The 21,974-nt window shown below is 34.4% G+C and overlaps 1 protein-coding gene across 11 annotated transcripts in view; it reads right to left on the bottom strand.

Annotated features, from left to right (window-relative positions):
• The window catches only part of FUT8 (fucosyltransferase 8), a 130,516-nt gene that overhangs the window by 55,583 nt on the left and 52,959 nt on the right, over nucleotides 1-21,974 (bottom strand). For 8 of the 11 annotated variants that reach the window (XR_010473255.1, XM_065066035.1, XM_065066036.1 and 5 more), the window contains 3 exons: nucleotides 11,529-11,951; nucleotides 2,150-2,265; nucleotides 1,813-1,978 (listed from right to left, as the gene is read on the bottom strand). Coding sequence is in view for 10 of the 11 variants with exons in the window: in XM_065066035.1 (XP_064922107.1) it covers nucleotides 1,813-1,978; nucleotides 2,150-2,265; nucleotides 11,529-11,731 (485 nt within the window). In the remaining variant the exon portion in view is untranslated. Of the gene's footprint in view, nucleotides 1-969; nucleotides 1,051-1,812; nucleotides 1,979-2,149; nucleotides 2,266-11,528; nucleotides 11,952-18,249; nucleotides 18,344-21,974 lie in introns of all 11 variants that reach the window. The other 3 variants (XM_065066033.1, XM_065066032.1, XM_065066037.1) reach the window with 2 other exon arrangements.

The following is a 21,974-nucleotide window of genomic DNA, read 5'->3' as shown; positions in this document are numbered from 1 at the left end:
TTCATCTCATAACTTCCAGAGGTCTACAAGGCAGACTTCTATCACCCAATGCAAAGAAGTATGCATTTCTAGTATGGGTCTCACCTCATCCTGAAGTACAGAGAGGTGAGAAGATAAGGCTATCAGAAGTACAGGAACTTGCAAGTTTGGCTTCATGAATTAATAGTCATTGGTGTAGGATGGAAAGGAATAAGAAAAGGATTCATCCTGGGAGGCAGGGACATAAAAACCTCCCAGCATCAAACACACAACATTATTCAAGGTTCCACTGAGGCAACTGCCTGATGTGATCCTGGCTCGATCACAACCAGAGCGGTAATGCGTACACAAGGGATTTTGTTCCCATGACAGACATCAGTAAGTCTCGTATTAGACTTCTTGCTCCAGTTTCGGCACAGGTAGTTTAAAAGGTACATCAAGAATAAATGACCTGACGCCCAAGAAACCCAAACAGAAATAACTTCTCTAGAGACAAATACTTCTGAGTGGAGGTAACTATTGAAACAAACTGTCCAGGGAAGTGGCAGTTTCTCTCTCAGTAGACTGTTTAACTGAAGATCTCAAGTCTTTTGGATAATTCTGCTTCAGTCAAGCACCACTTTTATTTCAGTCAAACATATATCATTGCACCCAGTGGAGAAGTAATTGAATGAAATGTAGGGCTTCTTTTATATAAATAATAACTCCCAATAATTGAATAGTCCCTTTTCACTTTAAACTCCATCAATCTGTGACAAACTGGGTTTTGGAATTGTGGAAGATTAAATTACAAAATTTAATGGACTATATTATTTGCTCACATTAATAGTCAAATTTGTCTTATTTTTAAACTATGTTTTAAAGAGTGCTTACATTATTTCCAAATAATTTAAAATTCTTTGTATTTTTTCATTTTAAAGCAATATTTTCAAAGCTTATGCTTTACTACTGATGTTCATACCTGCGGATCTCAGCTTTTTTGGGAGATACTTCTGTAAGGTGGTATATTTAGTTAATTCAACAATTTTCTTATGACCATTTACTAATGATACAAAAATTGTCATTGCAATCCTGTTGGAAATAGAGTTATAAATATAACAAACTTACAGACTGATTTTACTGAATTTTTAACACCTCCACAATTAATTTTGTTCAGCATGAACAAAACTCATACAGAATGTTTTAGTATAATACAAAGGTACTTCAACAATGGGGAAGCCAGAAGAGCAACAACAACTGAAAACATAATTCCAACATGTTTGAACAACATAATAATGACAGTGTAATTAAAGGTTATTTCTAACTGAAATTTTCTGTTAAATTCTAATTACAAAAAGAAGTGACTTTTCAGAATGACAGTCTTGAAATTAAGGCAATACTCAATTTAAAAGTAATTCCAATTATATAATAAGCCAATAATCAATGTAACTTATATTCTAGCATTTATGAAAGGCACAATCAGATACCTAAAATAAAGACTTTTAAGGTTTTTGAATGGTTTTGTTATATGTACAAATATGCATATATGCACATATATAGACATATACAACTGAAAAGTAACAACTGGCATCCAGGACCTGGGTCTTCTGATTAAAAAAAATGAAACTACACAAGTCAAAAAGTCATACTCTAAACTGCAGAAACATAAGCTGGATGTACACTTTATGTCCCATTAAATACAAGCAATAATTGTATGTTCATGCTTCAGACACGATATTCTAGCCCATACACCAGTAACTTATCCTAAGAGATTTTTAAGTAGTATATCAGTAGTTTATTTAAATCAATCCATAATCCTTACAAGATATATGCAGAATCAACTAATACAAATACCTTTCCTGATGACCCAAATCAGACAGAAATTCATCAATGCGTCTTTGCAGTTCAGTTCCTTCTAGATTTTTCAGCTTCTTCAGTTCACTCTGGAGGAAAAACCAAAGTTCCTTAGCCCCATTTTCAATCCTCCTCCTCAATATTTCATGGTCTTTTCCAAGGCCTCCTATAAACAAACAAACAAACAAAAAAACAAAACAAAACAAAAATACACAAAACAAAAAGAAAGCATAAAAGCATCAGCAGTTGTAGCTCAATTATTTGTTAAGAAACCAATTTATTTGTGATATGAATACCAAAACTTGTTTTAGAAGTAAAAGAAAACTTATCTACCAACCATCTCCTGTCCGCTTCTTAAAGTTTTCTATCTGTTCTTTGGCCTTTAAAAGTTGCTCCTCTAAAGCATGTACCTTTCCTGCAGCTGGTCCCTGATCAATGGGACCATCTGGTATCCTAGGATATAGAAAATAAAGAAATTATATGAATTATAACGATTATTGTTATTTGATAAGTTATTTGCATTAACAGTTCAGGTCTCCTCTCATTTTTGCTCCACATTGTTTTGCTGATAAGTCTTCTTGGCAAAACCAGAAGAAATTAAACGTATTAACATAAAGATTTTAAAACCTCAATCCCATAGGAGAAAAACAGTGTATAACACAGCTACAGCACACAGATTCAACGTGGTGTTAAACTGTGCTGTTTACAAGAGTCCCGCTCACTGACAAGACCACCCTAGGCTCTACTTGTGAAAACAATATTTGCAGCAGCTTAACTCAGATCATTTGTTGGACTGACAGGCACACAAATAAAGCCTAATTGAGGGATGTGCCTCCACAAGACTCAAGTTCTCGCTGCTTTTTATACTCACACATGAAACACATTCTGGTCTTGAATGCTGGACATATATTCCTAGAGGAGCAGACCTCCGGTACAGGAACTCCACTTTTAAGTTAAGTCTTCCTACACATTGGCACAAGACGATTCCAAAGTATTTTGTGCACTCAGAACAAGATGCCAACTTCTTAAATGTACCATCACACTAATTTTTTATGACAACTCTGGCACTCTAAACTGCTGGTCACCTAAAATAACACCAGTAACTGTAAAATCCATTTGTGAAATCTCTGGTATGTAAGCACAGGAGCATAGGAATATGTATCCTGAAATCTGAGCCATAAATCACCCCTGGGGGTACTACTGAGGTTTTCTCTACATCTCAACTTGAATCTACATAACAGTTAACTGAAATTATTAAAGAATAGATATTAGATGCTATCTTCTGTGTGCCTCACAAATTAGAAATTACTGCAGGGAAAATACAAATCCTTTTCATTGCTAGAGAAATTATACTTCTGGTGGAGCTGAGGGTTACAAATTATTCCACCTTTATAAGACTTTTGCAGGAGCTGACCCTGAAAAGGAAAGGAGGAAGATGTATAATGAAAAGTCACGAGAACTGTAAAAAATACAGAATTCTTGCAGAACATGAAGATGATTCTCCATTTGTAATGGAATATGAACATAAAAAGAAAGGGATAGTCTCACAACACACACATACAGAGTTCCACGGCACTGTAAGGGGAGACACCCCCCACCAGATGAAAGATTCCTCTAGTATGGAGAAAACAGTGGTTAGAGGGAGTATCTTCACCCTAAACCAGAAATGACAGCATTCTAAAGGTCCTACTGAGATGCCATTAATTTCGATGTCTCTCAGATCTCGATAATTAAATACCAATAAAAATTTATGAACTGATGAAAAGTCCATTTTCACTGGAACACTTGAAGGGAATAAATACCTAATGTGAGCATCAGAAAGGTATATCATACAAAGCATAGCATTTAAGCCCCCTTTTTCAGAGGGTGGTGGGAGAGGTGGAAGAGGAAGCTATACAGCCTGACAGAATTTTAGTAAAAAATTCTGTACTCTTAAAGTTCCCTGTTGAAAGAAGATTAAGGATACCTAAACTGCTGCAAAATACTTATTTGTGTTTTAAAGCTACCAAGGTAAATGTGCTGGTTTGGGTTGCACTAGAGTTAATTTTCTTCAGAGTAGCTACTATGGGGCTATGTTTTGGACTTGTGCTAGAAACAGTGTTGATAATGCAAGGATGTTTTAGCTGTTGCTGAGTTGTGCTTGCACAGTGTCAAGTTCTTTTCTGCTTCCCACACCGCCCCACCAGCAAGTGGCTGGGGATACACAAGAAGTTTGAAGGGAGCTGGGAGAGCTGACCCCAACTGACCAAAGGGATATTCCATACCATATGAAATCATGCTCAGTATATAAAGCTGGGGAAAGAAGGAGGAAGGGGGCAACATTCAGAGTTATGGTGTTTGTCTTCCCAAGTCACTGTTACACATGCTGGAGCCCGACTGTCCTGGCGATGGCTGAACACCTGCCGGCCCATGGGAAGTGGTGAATGAATCCCTTGTTTTGCTTGTGTGCGTGGTTTTTGCTTTACTTATTAAACTGCCTTTATCTCAACCCACGAGCTTTCTCATTTTTATTCTTCTGATTCTCTGCCCTATACCACCAGGGAAGAGTGAGTGAATGGCTGTGTGGTGCTTAGTTGCTGGCTGGGGTTAAACTATGACAGTAAAGAAAAAGGAAATATCAATAACTGCTCATATATTGGCACTTTTATGCACTGAGGAAACATGCATGACAAAACTGATGAAAATATTTTAATCTTTAATATGTGCACTCCATAAATATACTCCCTCTGTATGAACAATATATTTGTGAATTTGTTTGTGCAACAAATGTACAATATGATACCATACTGGACAATATAAATAGATCTTTTAAAAGCATACATTTAAACTCTTGCACTATTTTAAAACCACAAGAAATAGATTTCTGATCTGCCAGGTTGGTATCACAATTTGTATTTTGACATAACAACCAGTCACAAAATTAGCAGAAAGTGAAATGGCTTATCTTGTAGAAGTCACATTCTCCAAAGGTAGAATTTGTGAAGAACAATAATGTAAAATGATACAAAATCATTACTACAAAAAAAATTTCAGACAGCACACACATCCTCTGAATATAAGGAAAGTCTGTTAGTGTAGCCATTACAGAATCCTGCAGAAGGATGGTTGTGGATGATATAAAAGAACCCAAATAATTCTGACCATTTGATATAATTAACATATTTAAAAAGAAAAGTACATGCCTTTTAACATCCAACTTGCTTTGGCATGCTGCAATAAAAACATTTATGACACTTACATCGTTAGATAAAAGGAGCTAGCATGGGGGTGGGGGAATTCTCCTCAGCTAGTTGTTTGGACTTTCAAAAATTCAGTATAAAACTATAATAACTTATTCTTTTTGCAGTTTTGTCTCTACATCTGTTACCTCATCAGACTTGGAATTGCTGTCTTCCTCACTTTAATCCAGCCTCAAAATTAAGGAAAAGGTTCTTCTCTGCAACCAGCACAGCTTGCTTGTTACGGCCCTCTACAAGTACATCAACTGAGTTGGAGATAAGGCAACATTTGAGGGAAAACTGTTTGAATTAAAATCCTTATCTATATTCACGGCATCATTGATGTAGATAACTTCTAGTGCAGAAAATCCTAGGAATAACACCTACTTATGACTAAGAATTCCTGTTGAAAAACATATTTTGATATGAAAACTTATGTATAAGTCCTCACTTGCTCCTTAAAGTTTGAGGAGTTTAAAGTAAGTTTATCTAAACTATGATGATTCTAATCAACGATATAGGAACAAGTCAGTAAGAATTTAGAACAGACTATACTTCACTTATTGCTATGACAATATTGTGAATTAAGTTATGAACACAAAATAAACAAAATTATAATCCACTTACATGAGAAGCCATGATAATAAACGAAACAGTGGGTTTGTTTGAATTATTTTTCTCAGTAGTTACAATGTGCAATTTTTGCATGCTGTTTCCTACCACTTTGTAGAATATAGAAATTATCTTTTGCATAATGAACTCATATTAAATAAAGATGTTACTGTATAACTTTAAACATCAAAAATACTCTGTATTGTAGAGATAATCCATGTCCATTTTGTCCTTTGTTTAGTAATCCAGCTACACTTAAAGACAGAAAAAATAATTCATCCATATCACTGAGGCCACTTTCTCATCAACTTCAGGTAACATAGCCAACGGCAAAGTAGCGCTCTCTCTCATGAATCTCTGAAGGCAGAAAGACCCACTCAAAAAATAATTGTAGTGACATTCAGTTTAGGTGCAAGAACTGCCATAATATGTAAAATAACTGTTAAAAAAATTTAAAACAAAAAATAAATTATAAAAACCATTGTCACCTTTTCCTATTTCCAAGCTATTCAAAAGGTTACATTAATTTATCAACAAAAGGAAAAATGTAAGATTTCACAAATTCACACTCAAATATTTTCTCATTCTTTTATTTATATCTTTTTGAGTTCTTCAGATGGAGCTGGAAGTTCTATAACTAACTAAAGCCACATTATGATTGGCTTTTCTTCTTTCTCTTTTTCTTTTTCCCCAGGAAGAAAATAATGTTTAATTATTAATGACCACTAACACACACAATCAAATAAAAATAATATAAGTTGTCACTTCACCCTCCTAAAATATAACCTCCTCAGTAGGTAAAACTGATATCACTCAATGCTACCTGCAAATAAAGAGTGAGCAACATCTCCTAGCAATTTAAATCAGTACAGCCCTGGTCAGTACTTATTTATATCCACTGAAGATGTGCAGAGATGCACACCATATAGTTCAATGATTTTCCTCCCTCGCATACCGGCCTTTGCAATACCATCAGCTTCAGACATGAGACACTTTGAGTACATGTAGTAGAAAACAGTATTTAAAAATCCTCTTTAAATTTTTATCAACCCAAAGCCATTCTTGCATCCAAGTACCTTTCAATGCTTACTACAGACTTACTGGGCCCAACAACTGCCCACAGTAATTGATGGAAGTACTTTAAGAGATTTGCTTATGACTAATTGATCCCAAGTCTGAATTCTATACCAGCCTCAATGCCAACTACAGTAAAGCAACTATGATGCTCTTTTAAAATTAAAATCCTACCTCTTCTTTCCAAAGCTGCACTCAGAACTATGAGAACTATTTCTAGAAATACTGGTGTTTGGTTTTATTTGTTTGATTACATTTTGCCCTTTTTGATTCCTGTTATACTTTATAACACAATCTCATTCAGATGAAGAAACAGGTTATTGTGCATATTAAAAGAATTGCAGGTTATACAAAATGTAATATTGAATAGACTCTAGTATGTAAATATATACCAAAAGTGATGTATTAGTAATATGAACACAGTATGAATCCATTTAAAAAGATTCTCAGTTTCCCTGAAAAAAACTCTGAAATTACTGGTACTCATACTGCCAGGCTTATGTTCCAGGAGAGGAAACCACTAATATACCATAAAAGATAAAAATTATATTATCACCCAGCCAGACACAAAGAAGTACATGAATACTATGAATCACTCATGTATTGCAAAAAAAAGGAAGCCTAGGACACAGATTAAGGTATACACACAATGTTTCCAGTTTCTGTTTAAGAAAATCAGGCCTTACAGAAGTAGCAATTTTAAGCTCTCCTCCTCCTAAAAGCCTTATATCATTGTGATACAACAGTGATGGACTTTAGCAGTCATATCATAATTGTACTAGTAAATAAAATTTTCAGGTAAAACTACATTACAGACAAACAATGAAACAGTATGTAATACTTTGATTTGATTATTACACCCTATCAAGTTTCCTTTAAATAACTGATTTTTGCTTTGAAACCTACAACATCTGTAATAAGTGTTCTTGAAAGAGCTCTTCCAATTCTAATGGATATAGAATAGTAACATAACGATGTAGAAAAAACTCAGTTTTACTACTATTTTGCACTACTGTGATCTAGGCTGCTTCTAAAATCAATCCAGATTTGCTCACAAATTATTCTTTATAAACATGTAAGGACTATGGTAACTCTCCAGATCTTATTAAACCACAATATTCATGCATGTAATTTCGAAAACTCAGGCAACACAAAACAACTTTAATTGCATTTATCTTCTGCATCACTAATATACATCTGTGCCTCTTTATAGCCCACAAGTAAGGTTTTTACAAAGTATCATATTGGCAAAAGAAGAACTACAGTAACTTCTCACCTAAGTTTTTACAGTGCATGTGTAAAGCCTAAGCAGCACCTGAAGTAATTTCAAGTAATCAGAAGTGCACTACAGAAGTGTATTCATTTCCTATTCATATTTTTACTTCAGTCAATTTTCAAAATGATGTGACTGTTCCAACCAGCACTATTTTGAATGTACATATTAAAAAAAAGAAGTGGCTCAAAATAACTTCACCAAAAATCCTTACAAAAATATGAACTATTCTTAATCAATAATGGGAATTAATTACAAATATTAAAAAAAACAAAACAAAAAAGAAGAAAATTATGTAGTTTGTGAAATCAAACATACAAGTGTTGGGGAAAACAAAACAAAACAAAACAAACAAACAGTCCTCTTACTGCCCTAAAACCTTAATTCTACTCTTCACATATCCTGTGTGATAAGAAGCAACCAGGGGAAATATTACAAGATCAAATATGCAAAAAAGGGCTTAGCAGGATTTTATACAATATTTCTCAACTTTTGAATGGTTGATTTTGCATGCATATAAGGTGTGTTCCATAAGGCATGTTTTGTTGTTGCTGTCTTTGGGGATGAGGAGATGCTAGATAAATTGACAGCAAAAGAGCATTCGAATCTCGGAGTGGAAAGATCACTTCTTGTCATATGTCATTCATGGATGCCTAGATGAAACCAAGCACAACCCAGCTCCAGTTTTCAACCATACCAGAGGACTGACACTTTTATCAGGTGAGATGGAAGCCACTGAAATCACAAGAGCCCATTACAATGGGAAATGCTAAGCAATTCAAATGTACGTTATTGAAATGTATTTTACCATATAACTAAGGTCCCAATGTACTTAAAGATGAAATACCAGTTTTTGCTAACTTCAAAATGGAAATTGTTACAACTTATACTTTCATTAAAGCACTGAATTCTTGTAACCATACCTGCTTTCTGTCACTTCACCCCCACACTAACTAGCTATTATAAATGGCACAGCTACATATTAATGCTAATTTTCTACCATTGACTCCTTTGTCCAATAAGATAAATTTGCTAACCTGGAGCTTTTTACGATCCAAAAGTTTTATCTCATTATGTCAAAGTACTTTAATTAGTGTAGATAATCAGATGCCTGTTTATTGATATGATTTTCCTGAAGTTAGACTTATTGAAATTTACTTAAATTCCTGTGTTAGCTTAACCCTGTTGCATGCCATAATATATTCTAGATCTTCAATGCAAAAAGAGTACTTATGTTCTGTTGGAATTAAAACAAACAAACAAACCAACAACAACAACAACAAAACCTAGTTCTCTAGATATAAAATCTTAGTGCAGAAAGGCACCAAAACCAAGTTTTTATGTCAGAGCAACAAAATCCAACTTGGCAACAGGCTTTACCTTTAGAAGCTACAATGATGTAAAGACTGTCATCTTAACCACTCAGATTTTACAGCCAGTATCAGCTACTAGAGTTTTCAGTAAAAAAAAAAAAATAAATAAATCTAGCAACTAGCAACTAAATAATATTCAAATACTAGTTCTAGTATTTCTACCTTTGATCAGTAAAACCTAAAACAAGTTACGTCTTCACTTTAAGATGTTAACTGGAACAGAAGTCATCTTTTCTGTCTAATTCAATTTCTGAAGTTAAGAGGTGTTCTGTTACTTTAGATATGTTCATAGCACCAGTGATCTCTTCCAGGACATAGATACTGAATCCCTGGACTGTTGGCTAATGCCTCACTTTCAATAGCCATTTTCCCACAAAACTGTAAATGGGACAATCTGAAAGCTAACAGTTCTTTTTAAAACCACTTTTTCTATTTGGCAAAGACATGAGATACTGAAATTCTATATCACACTTATGATTTAATATGTTAATGATGGAGATCAGCCATGATCTCTCTCAAACCTATTTGTGAAGTTTCTATCAAAACCATTTCATGGATTTTGCTCAATAAAAGTAACTAATTGTGGGGGGCTGAAAGCATAGAGGGTGGTAATCTTTACATTCAGGACCAAATACTTCCCTCTCTGAGGCAAGAAACCCAAAGGTTGACTATCATTGTCTAATATTAAAGGAATTTAAAGATATTGTATTTACTCAAATCTAGGATCTTGCTTAAGTTTCTTCACAGCAGCATACTCTACATTACACCATTCTGTCAACAAAAGTATGTTAAACTTTTTGACAATGCAGTTTTTACCATATATTAGTGCACTGAAAAGAAATTTCAGCCAGGCAGGGGAGTCTTCCCAGCCTATCAGATCAAACAGCCACAGCTATGCATGAAAGAGAGAGAATGCACCAGAAGAAACACTGGAATAGTGTTAAGAGGAAAGATATTGATTTCACTGCTATGATGTCCATATGTGTGATTTCATTCAAATGAAGGGAAGAAACAGACTAGAAAACAGGACTAGAACCATAAAACACTCTAGTAAGGAAAAGGAAGAGATTTTTGCAATTGTTATTTTTTCCTGTGATTTATGAAGCAAAATAGCAAGGTAGAAGATCCAAAATGGCATCTTCTCCTAAAGTGTATTAAAAGGCAAGTCCTAAATCAGTTTCTCATTGCCAAGCAAGAACCAGCCACGAGCCATGATGAAGACTCAACAGCAAGTGCCCCTTGCTCTCCATGTTCTACACAGGTGATCCTGGCCAGATCACTGCTACGCACATGCCCTGGTGCTTGTCAGTATGCAGTTGTGAGACAGTAAGTGAATTCAGGTCACTCAAGAGATTTTTAAAATAAACATCCCCCTTCCATTCTGTAAAATCTTGTATTGAGCTTTGCTCCTCTCTGTCTCCCCACGATCCATAAGGACTTCTAGGTTGAGTGTGGTTATGTTCACATACTTAGGTCCAATCTGACTCTGGCACACATCCTGCCTAAGAATCTCACCCTTGCAAGTTCTCAGGAAAGGTGATACCAGATGTCTACGTTAAAAGCTGTCTGTCTGAAAAGATGAAAGAAAACACTTTAAATTGTAATTGTACCCATCCATAACATAACAAATAATTTTAAAAAGGGATATGATCCTACTATTTTACAAGTATTGCTACAAGATTAGCAGCAAGACAAAGAAAAAAAAAAAAGAATTCATATAATGCAGCAGTCTAATGAAGCTCCTCTTCAGCAAATCCAAATGTTTTCAGCACTTTTAAAACGAGTTCTTCCAGTTACTGCATGCAGAAGTGTAGAAAAGTCACTAGCTGTTCTAATTGGTTTGAACATCATAATAATTGCACGTGTTTGAAATGGGCATTGAGAAATTAACCACTCACAGAATTCTGTTATTGTGACAGTAACATTTGTCACCATTAAATAATGACTGTTAAATAACGAATATAGTAGACCAAAACTAAATGTACATTACTTGTTCAAAGGCTTTGCAATATATTTTCAGTTAGTTGTAGCACTGATTAAAACACTTATCTATATTTTTAAATGTTAAACATGATTGAAAAAAAAAACACAAACAACTCTTTCAATTTAATTTCTAGTATTTCATATTTCAGCCATTTCCTGAAAAGTTTTAGTTTTAGATCCTACCTGAGAGATTCTGCCATTCGCCTTAAGTCTTCATTTTGCTGCTTTAAACGTTCAAGTTTAGCAAGTATCTTGGATAATTCCCGACTAGAGTGATCTGGGTGCTCACTGTCTCGTACCAGGTGTCCACCAATATAAAAAAGTAAAGTTCCCCAAGCAAAGAGGATGAGCATAATCCAACGCCAGGAACCAGTCCATGGCCGCATTTTCAGAAGTTCAATTCACTCCAGAACTGCTTTTGCTCACAAAATAACAAACATTTTAAGTCTTTAGCTTGTACAAAAGTGGACAATTTCAGTTCCTCTGCTTCACCACATTGTACCACAGGAAGAATATTTTCAGTGTTTATCTTAATGCAGCTCCTCAAAGATCATTATTGGGCTGTACACAGAAAGCATTAATAACACATCATTCTTCATCTATAGTCTGTGAAAAGAATAAAAAAATATGAAATTATAATTCTGACATCTAAAATTATATTGGAGTGCAGTTAAGCTCAATGTACTGTCATTAGCATTCAGAAACAATGATAAACAATGTTACTCCGTTCTACCAAGAAGAAAAAAAAAACAACTTTTAGCTTTCCACAAAAACTATACTGAGTTCAAGAATGAACCACTTAAAGAATATGCAATTAATTTTAGTTTTGAAATGGCCATAATAAATGCTACTTTTTGTAAGAGAAATATTTACCCATTCGTGTGTCATTTCATGAATTAAAACAGTTCAAAATCATCTGTGGTAAACTCAATAGTCTCTTATACTATCAACAAAGAGCTTATATTCAATTACAAATTTATCTTCTTTTTTCACTTTTATGAACTCTCTTCTCCATTTTTATCATGATGCCCACCCTGTAACAGAAGAGTTATAGCCATTCTAACAGTATATTCTACTACTTGCAAGTAGATTGGCCTAGTAGCAGCTGTAATACCAATCAAGCAACTTGTAAGCAGTAATTTCTAAACAATCAATCAATTGTATATCTTACTCTTAAATTTCTAGTGGCCCCTGAAATGTCCACCTACAATGAAACCTAAAATTTCATTTCTTGCTTAAAATTGGAAGACAACACAACTTCTCTCTTTACCCTTCCACTGTACTTGCTAAAACAGATACAAACACTGAACATTTAAGGGGTAGAAAAAGGGGGGATTGAAAGTAGAATCTATGTGGCACTGCTATAATCACACATTTAAAAATCAGATATGACTTTAGAAATCTAATTTTTAGAAACATTTTTCTTCTGCTTTAAAACTATCAAATGCATTTTGAAAGTCCTATTAATACTATAAAAACGTTTAAAAATGCTCTAAAGGTAATACTTTCCATCATCTAAAAACACTGCATCATTAAACAAAAAATGCAAAATCACCTCAACTCATTCTCTACTCGGCAAACATCACTAAATGAGTGTAAGGATCTCCTCACTGTATGTAGAACAAATTTTAAGATTTAAGCAACCAGCATGGTCAAAATCTTAAGTTCTTCTCACCCCTTTTCTTCTTTCTCTGCAAAGTGATATTTCTACCTTTTGTAAAAGCCATATGTATGCTGTTTATACTCAATTTCCAAAATAATCTATATTTCCTTTTCTCAAATCTGTAAATCCACCACGTTTCCTCTGAGATGCTACCCATGCCCAACTTCTTTCACCTTAACTTCTTTTTTCCTTTCATTTAGGATTTTTTTAATTCAATTCCGAATATTTTCAAGTTCAGAGAAAAGACTTCCCAATTTGCAGTAACTTCCAAACTCACCCAGTCATGCAGATGTGCCTGGAGCACGCACTTCCAGATACAAAAATTCTAACACGGTATTAAAAAAGCTGAAAAAATTCTCTAGTTATCTTGCAGAAGAGTTTTTGTTTGTGTATTTTTGAAAGAGGGAAAAAAATCCCACTGAAGACTGGTAAGATGGAACACAAGAAAAACTATTTGAAAACTGAATACTGCCAATTAAATGGAAAACATTTCACAGAATCACAGAATCAACTGGGTTGGAAAAGACCTCAGAGATGATCGAGTCCAACCCTTGGTCCAACTCTAGTCCGTTTACTAGATCATGGCACTAAGTGCCATGTCCAATCTCAGTTTAAAAACCTCCAGGGACGGCGAGTCCACCACCTCCCTGGGCAGGCCATTCCAATGCCTGATCACTCTCTCTGTAAAGAATTTCTTTCTAATATCCAGCCTAAATTTCCCCTGGCAGAGTTTAAGCCCACGCCCCCTTGTCCTATTGCTAACTGCCTGGGAGAAGAGACCAATCCCCACCTGGCCATAACTTCCCTTCAGGTAGTTATAGAGAGCGATGAGGTCACCTCTAAGCCTCCTCTTGTAGTACCTTTCTCAGGCTTTTCCTTCTAAAGTATCTGTGGCAAGGTGATTTATAAGCAGATCGGTTTTCTTTGAATGTAATGTCAGAATCCCACAGTAGGAGTGTCTCATTTTCTACAGGTCTCTGAGAAAGCTTTACATAGCTTTTGCTTTAGCTTGGCAAAAGCATGGGACTGCCTTCAGGAAGATAGTGATTTCTTCAACAGTTTTTACAGATCACAGCACAAGTAAAAAGATCCCACATTATATGAAACAGGCCATGCCCAACCCATAGAGGATTGCTGCTATAAGTGAAGCAAGCCTATTTACTTGCAGGAATTATTAACATAAACCCCCAATGGACTGACTTTGACAGTTGAAGTGGGAGAGTGTATTCTTACATCCATACTACAAATCACCCTGAAAATGGTTGACTATGGCTGCAGCTAACTAGGTGAAATCACAAAGTCTGTGAAGGCAGAGAAAAGAAAAAATACTAGGAGATTTCAAATATTCCTCTACCGATTGGGTGACTATTATTCTGGGAATTGTGATGAGAATAAACAGATGCTACAGACATAATAAAATTACCGCTTAAGAGAGAAGCAACTATGCAAAACTCTTGACTTAATCATAAGCAGTTTGCAAAACTTAGATCAAGAAGTTTCTGCTGGAAGACAACTTTATAAGTCTCCATAACATCCTCAGATATGATCTCATTCTAAGAGCAACAAAGTAAAAAAAATTAACTACAGCTGTGATTAATTTCAAGAAGATTAACTATTTTAGAAGACAAGTGGACTCCATGCCACCTGGAAAGATATCATGGTCTTGATTAAAACAGCAGGTAAATGTGACTATTATAATTAGCAAAGCAAGTACCCTTTTGAAAAGTTACAAGCATGATCAAATTATTAGATAGATAAAACTGTAAATTCTGGTACACTAAAGACATAAAAATTAATACTAAACCTTTTATCCTAAGCACATAGCTTACTACAGACTCCAAGTCAACAAATTCCGAGAGCATAGAAGAAATTTTTAGAGTACCGACTTTCTTTTTTTTCAAACTGTTTTTTGTTAACACAGGAGCTTAAGTAGACTCAAAAATCAGGTAGCTTCTTCATAAGAGGAAGCACTGATCTGTCTCAAACAACAGTGTCAGTGGAACAGGGTATCAAACAATCCACAAAACAAATTTAACAAGTCAACAGGAACAGATGGTATTCTTCAACACTTCTAAAGCAATTAAAGAACGCAATGGTTTAATTATTAACAGTAGTATGTAATCTCTCACTTATAATCACCTGTAGCAAAGGAATAGAAAATGAAGAAAGTAAACTGAATTCTTTGCAAGGGCTACAGCAGGGATCTCTGCAACTACAGGCCAGAAAAAAAAATTATGTTGATGTCAGGCAAACTGGCAGAAATACTAATAAGATGAAATAAAACTGCAGACACAGGGATGAATGTCATCAAAGTAAAAAAGTACTAACATGGCTTTTGGAAGGAGAAATTGTGCCTCATAAATTTATTAAAGTTCTTTTGAAGATGTGAACAAACACAAAGGCAAGATAGAAGCAGTTCTAATTGTTACACAGTTGATCTATTCAATATGTCACATGGCATTCAACAAGGTCCTCAAAGTGTTTCAAAGAAACTAAGCTGCATGGAAAAAGACAGTTCATCATGTGAGCCACCACCCCATTAAAAGAGAAGAAACTTACAGTAAGACTAGGTCATCAGTTTAAGAGAAACAAATGACCAGGGACCAACCTCATTGGGACTCATGGTAGAGTTCATACAGTTTAATATATTCATAACTGATTTGGAAAACAAGATGAAAACTGAGGTAAGAATATCTGCACATATAGTATGAAAGCTGACAGCAACGAACTCAAGGACATCAAGACACTATCTAACAAAGAAATAAAATTGCAGATAAAAAAATCAGTCTAGATCAGTGTGTAGAGTTGTGTATAGATGACCTTTGATCACTATCCATCAGGAAAGGACTTTAGTTGTGACAGGTAATTCTATAAAATATCAGCTCAGCATTGGTCAAAAAGCAACCAAGTCTTCACAGGCTATAAATAAATAAATAACAAACAACAACAACAAAACACAAACACAAGAATCCCCAAAATAAACCCCAACAGAAATCATTACCATTATACCATTGCATAAAAACACAGTATTAGAACTTCATATCATTCTGATTGAACCAACACCAAAAAAAAGATACGGTAGAAATAGAAATGATACAGAAAAGGGTTACAAAAATTAGCCAAGAGAAAGAGAATAATCTTCAGTAAGTATGAGTGGCTATACAGACTAGTAGAGAGGACAACTCAGAAATTAATGAAGCAAATCAATAAAAATCATTAACAGTATAAGAAAGTAAACAGGGCATAATTGTTTGTTGTTACTTCTAGTACAAGGTAATAACGACTAAAACTTTCTGATTTGACTAAATTCAAAACAAAAAATGTATTTCTCAAAGTTTGAAATTCCAGCATGAAACTAATTTTGATGAAACACTGCAAGTGTTAAAAGTTTACATTTCAAAGGCCATTAGACCATTTTAAGTAAGATTAAAATTCATCAAAGGCTACTCGCAAAGACACCATCCAATATTCTCAGAATCCCAAGTCACAAACTGTTGGAAACTGGAGAATATACCAGGGCAATATATATCACCATGGTATCCTGGTTCATGCAGTTTTCCCTAGACATCCACTATAAGCCAGTCTTGGAGATACATCAGGCTAGATAAGCATTTGATCTGAAATGGTGTGAGTACTTTTACAATAATGTTTAAAACGTTAAACCAACAATATTTTAAATGTTATTAAAGGTTTTGTGTTATCAAACACAAAAAGACTACATTTTAAAGGGCTAACTATCCTACATTACGCTACAAAAAACCATTTCGAACTCACTAACAAAAAAAGGTAACTTCTTGAGTGTTTGGTTTAAAAAAATATATAGACTGAACTAACATTAAACAGTCAGCCAGTACCTCAAAAAGTGGTGCTTCTAATTATACATGAGTTCTAACTACTCTTAACCATTGGCTTTGTACTGTAATATGCCTTTTACTTTTTTCTTCCATTTCGTATTGTTCTGGGAATAAAAAATGTCAAAGTATTTCAGTATTTCAAAGTCCACACAAGACCTTTAAATAAATTAAATTATAATAAATAAAAGACTAGCAGAAATAAAAGAACAAATAGCGAAATAAAAAGGAAAAATTATAACATTTTTGAAACTGTTCAATTTCTACAGCTTATTATCAGGTTTCTGAAAGACCTCCACATGCAGACGTATACCACAATTACCTGCCTGACAGAAAGTCAAGATGTAATGTCAATATTTATCGTACTTTTATTTTATTTAGCTGTTTATGAGTTTTCATACTGTAAACTAAGCTCAGGACTGCCGAGACTGAAAGTATGAGCCTGAAGTTAGAGAAAAGTCAGCAGCAGCCCACAAACCAAATAATTCAAACCTGAGACGAATCATAACATACATAGTCATTTACATCGTCTGATACTGAATATCAAAATAAGAGCCCACTAAACTTAAAAGGTGTGGGAAAACAGTATGAATATTTTATGAAGCAGGAAACAGGAAAATATCTAAATAATAATTACAAGTTTTATTATTAAAATATGTTATTATATAGTGAAGATCCTTTATCTAAGAATACAAGAATTACATTTCTTCTGCCAGAGGAAGCCATGCATTTTAATTTACTAGTCTTCCCTGAGATTTTTCATGATTTCTCATCTTACGTTAGACTGGATCTGCCCATACTCTTGCATTTTCCAGTCCATAAGCATGTCAAAACACATCGACAATTAGCTAATTTGCATTTTCTTACCTGCAATTTTAGATTAGTTCTTGTCTTCCTTCTAGAGAATTCTGAGAATAGTTGACTACATTCTTATAACATCATCTTCTAAAATAATATCATAAGATATCTCTTTTTTTCTCTTTCAAAGGACTTAACTTAGGTGTTTGGGATGAAAAAGAATGTCTTGCTCTATTCTCCCCAACAGCTCTTGGAACTATCTCTACAGCAATTTTTCAAACTAATTTTCATATTAAATGTCATCACTAAACCCAGTTAAGAGGGTTTCAATCTGATCTTTCAGGCAAATCATCTCCCCTTCATAAGAACCAGCCACCATCCACAGACATCACAGTCACAGCACCGGTGTAGGTGCTGGGTGTGCACTAAAAGATGAATCTCAGCAGAAGCAGCAGCACACAACAGCACAGTAGCAAAAGAAGTGTTAATGCCAGTATCAGTGTGGGGCTGGAGATGCCCCAGTGAAACTGGTAACCTTCAGGGATTCTTGAATGTAGGCTTGCCGTTGGGAAATAAAGCTGTTTGGACTTACATAAACGGTGGAAAAATCTTTCACGTATGAAAGCAAAGAGTCTCCTGGTTCCATAGAAGACCGAAGATGAAGAGACTACAGCCAGCTATGAAATCTTCTCAAGAAAAATGAGAAACAAATAGATATTGGTAGTAATTAACATCAAGGCTTTTTGTATTTAAATGTAGGCGTTTTTTGTCACTCATAAATTGATTTGTTATTTCAAACTCCTGTTTCAGCTACTAAAGAAATCAATCCAATATTAGGAAAAAGTTCTGTAGAATAAGAACAAAGCAATGTTAAAAGCAAATACTAAGTTGAAAGCAAAGTATCACCTACAGTAAGCTATTGTTCAGGTTTAATTTAATCCTGTAGCTCTATTATAAACAGTCAAATACAAAACATGCAGGATTATTTAATGAAGCAAAAAAGTATGGATAAGTACTTCCTGTTATAAACCACTAGGACTACACAACTTTTAATGCACCAGTTGAATGGAAAACAAGATTGTGAGAAAGGAAGACAAATTAAAATTTATTTACTGTTAAATGCATAGCACAGAAAATGTGGTTAGTGTCACAAATTTATTTAGACTCCATTAAAGAGAATGCAGAATATTTACATAAAAATAAGGGTCTGCTTCAATGCCTTAATCAGGAAATCAAATTGTGCATACTACGCATGTAAGGCACAATTCATTATAAGCATATAAAAATGTTTTGTTGTCAAATTAACAGCGAAGGTTTGGTTAAAAACCATTGCTTCAATTCAATGTAATGCAGTGTCTACAAAATGACTAAAAGAAACACTAAAGAGAACACTAACTCAATTAAAATAACAAAAAAAAAACAGAGGCTGAAGTGTAGCTCCAACATCAACAGCAAAAATAATGTTCTTCCATGACAAACTTCTTTTGCTATAGTAAAAATGATTAATCAATAAAAAAATAAATATATACTAACTTTACTCATCTTGCTCTCATAATGTCTTCTGGTTATTTTAAAGCTTTAAAAGCTACTTACAAATCAGAAACTTGAATAGCCCCAGACCATCATTTCACATGAAAGGACATCTTCCATGACTTAATAAGGTCCTTTTAACTTCGTATTCCCAACATGCTTTCACTAACAAATTCAGTGATTGAGTGATTTTCTCCTTGTGTATTTTTGCTTGCTGTTCAGAATTACGGCCCAGAATAGCACTATGCTTTTTCTTGGCAATGTACAGTTTCAAGATATTTTAGGTTCAGTTCAAAGCAAGCTAAGCAAGTCTACTTTTGGCTCAACCACCTACTGACCCAAATTCACTCAAACAAAAGTGTATCTTATGCAAGCGGAAAAGAAGAAAAATTACTCATGAAGCAAAACTCAAACATCACTGTAGCTAAAGTACACAGCATTATATTTAATGGCATGTACATTACCTACAATTCTTTTTTCACAGTATGAAACATGAAATTCACCCCACTGTTAAGGGCTATCACAATGACTTATCACTAAGTGTGAAACACTCAAAAAGCATGTTACACTGTACATGCAACTTAGATTGAACCTTCACATCATTGTTAGTTCCACTCTAAAAGTAAACTTCAATATATTACATTAGGATTTTTAAGATTTCACTAACAAAAATTATCTTCTGAGGAAAGCATGTGACCCTAAGTAATGTTAACCTGTTGTGTTCTAGTACAAATTAAATAAAACAAACAAACAGAAAAAAAACTTTTTTATTCCAGTTCCTATGTAACAATGTTGTGATGGCACAGCCTCTGACAAAGGATTAGAGCCTAAAGAAATAACCCTTTTAGGACATTAAAATAAAACTAAGGATCAAAGGACAACAATAACAATTAAATGACTCTCACAGTGTTTGACACAAATAAGAAACGTTGCAAATATTATCCAGGGTATATGCAATGCATTCTTTAGGAATGATTAATGAAACACCATCTTCATAATCTGAACTAGGTCATATGGGCAAGACTTCTTCAGTCAAATCCTGCATCCCAGTACTTAAGTAATCATGTCATAGAAACCTCTTTAAGTTCCACCTAAAAGAAAAAATATGGATTTCCTTTCCTAATTATTGGAAGGTGGTTAAAAAACCTCATTCTTCCAATGCTTAAAAGCCTTCCTTAATTTCCACACTAAATTTATATTTCACCAGTTTATCCTTGTGCTTTCTTGACCTAGTATACTCAGTTTAGAGAGCTCAGCTACTGCCTTATTCTGTACACAGTGGTCTATGCACAGAAAGCAACCACATCCCTTCTCAGACTTCTGCACTAGTCTGAGTCTTATACACTGGCTTACAAGCTCTCCTCTGTCAGAGTCTTACAAATTCTCCAGATCCTGCACCAGCTGCCATTCCAATTAAGTCTTTTGAGAACATCAGGAGTCAGAATTGTATACATAACACACAAGATGTTGCCCCTATCTTGTATGAAACAAATACTTGCTTTTCTCCCTTGGACCTGCTTTCTGTGATACGTCCCACAACTGGATGTGTCTATTCGATGGCCACATTACTCTGTCAGTAAACAATCATTTTGCAAGGATATAATGTCTCAAATTTTTTTTTGCATTTATATCTGTTCAAATTGATAAGCACCCATTTTCTATACAGAAATTCTTATTTTTAATCCTTTTAATTTTGTGTTATTACACTTTCTCTCATTCTACCACTCTAGTATCCCAAGTAAAAAATTATTCTTGCCCATTTTTGACCCCCTTTGTAACACTCCTCTGCTTTGTGACCTAAATTTCATTATGATCTATTATCTTTTTTGTGACATTCTCTCACTGAAGATAACAGATGTAATCCACTGCATTAATAGTGTCTCTCTCCAGTCTAATACTCTTCCTTGCAGCACAAGTCACTGTCACTTCCTCCTTTCAGCTACTTTCTTTTCCAATGACTGATTGTACTTTTCATCCACATGTTCTCTAACTCAACATCTAATTTTTTATGTGCCAAGAAATTACTGAAAGGAAGTCCAGATACACATTTTCTCTCAAATTAAGCTTCATTAGGAAATTTACTTTCCCTTATTGAAACAGTTAGTAAGTAAATCTAGAATAATCCAGACCAAACTGTCTTTGGCAAACCTGTGTTGCATTTATCTCATTTTCATCTAGCTCTACTTTGTTAATTATCATTTCTTTCAAAATTTGTCCCCATGCTTTGCATACTACTTGGGATCAAGCCAGGGCTGGTAATTATTTCTAATTCTAGCATTCAAATATACTAATCCCAAGACACTTAATCCAATTTACTTCCAAACTTTTCAGAATATTAACTGGAAACAATTTAGAAACTATTTCATTCATCCATAACTTTTTAATTACCTTTATTAATATACATTTTTTTATATTATTTTCTTCAACCAGAGAACAGAAAACCATGAACAGAACACGTATTAATGTTTACATTCTAAAAATAGACAAAATGAAGTTCCTTTAGTTTTCTATCCAAGTTCATTGTTTCAGTTATATAATTTTATTTTTCAGTCCATAAAAACTATCCATTCCCTGCTTTTTCCTGAAGTAAGGACAAATATTTTGTAGTATTCCACACATATACTTAATTATTGTGGAAATTTACTTCCTTTTTCTTCTTAACTTGTGCTCACATGTGTCATAAGTATACATAACCAGGAGACTTGTTTACTATTTGCTCCTACGTCCATGCCTTCATCTTTACTACTGTTTCTGTAAAAGCATAATTTTGTATCTGTATGGACTGCT

This window comes from Columba livia, chromosome 5 (assembly GCF_036013475.1).
Source record: "Columba livia isolate bColLiv1 breed racing homer chromosome 5, bColLiv1.pat.W.v2, whole genome shotgun sequence".
Taxonomy (NCBI): domain Eukaryota; kingdom Metazoa; phylum Chordata; class Aves; order Columbiformes; family Columbidae; genus Columba; species Columba livia.
The sequence above is the reverse complement of the archived record's forward strand: the minus strand, read 5'-3'. Positions and strand labels throughout refer to the sequence as shown.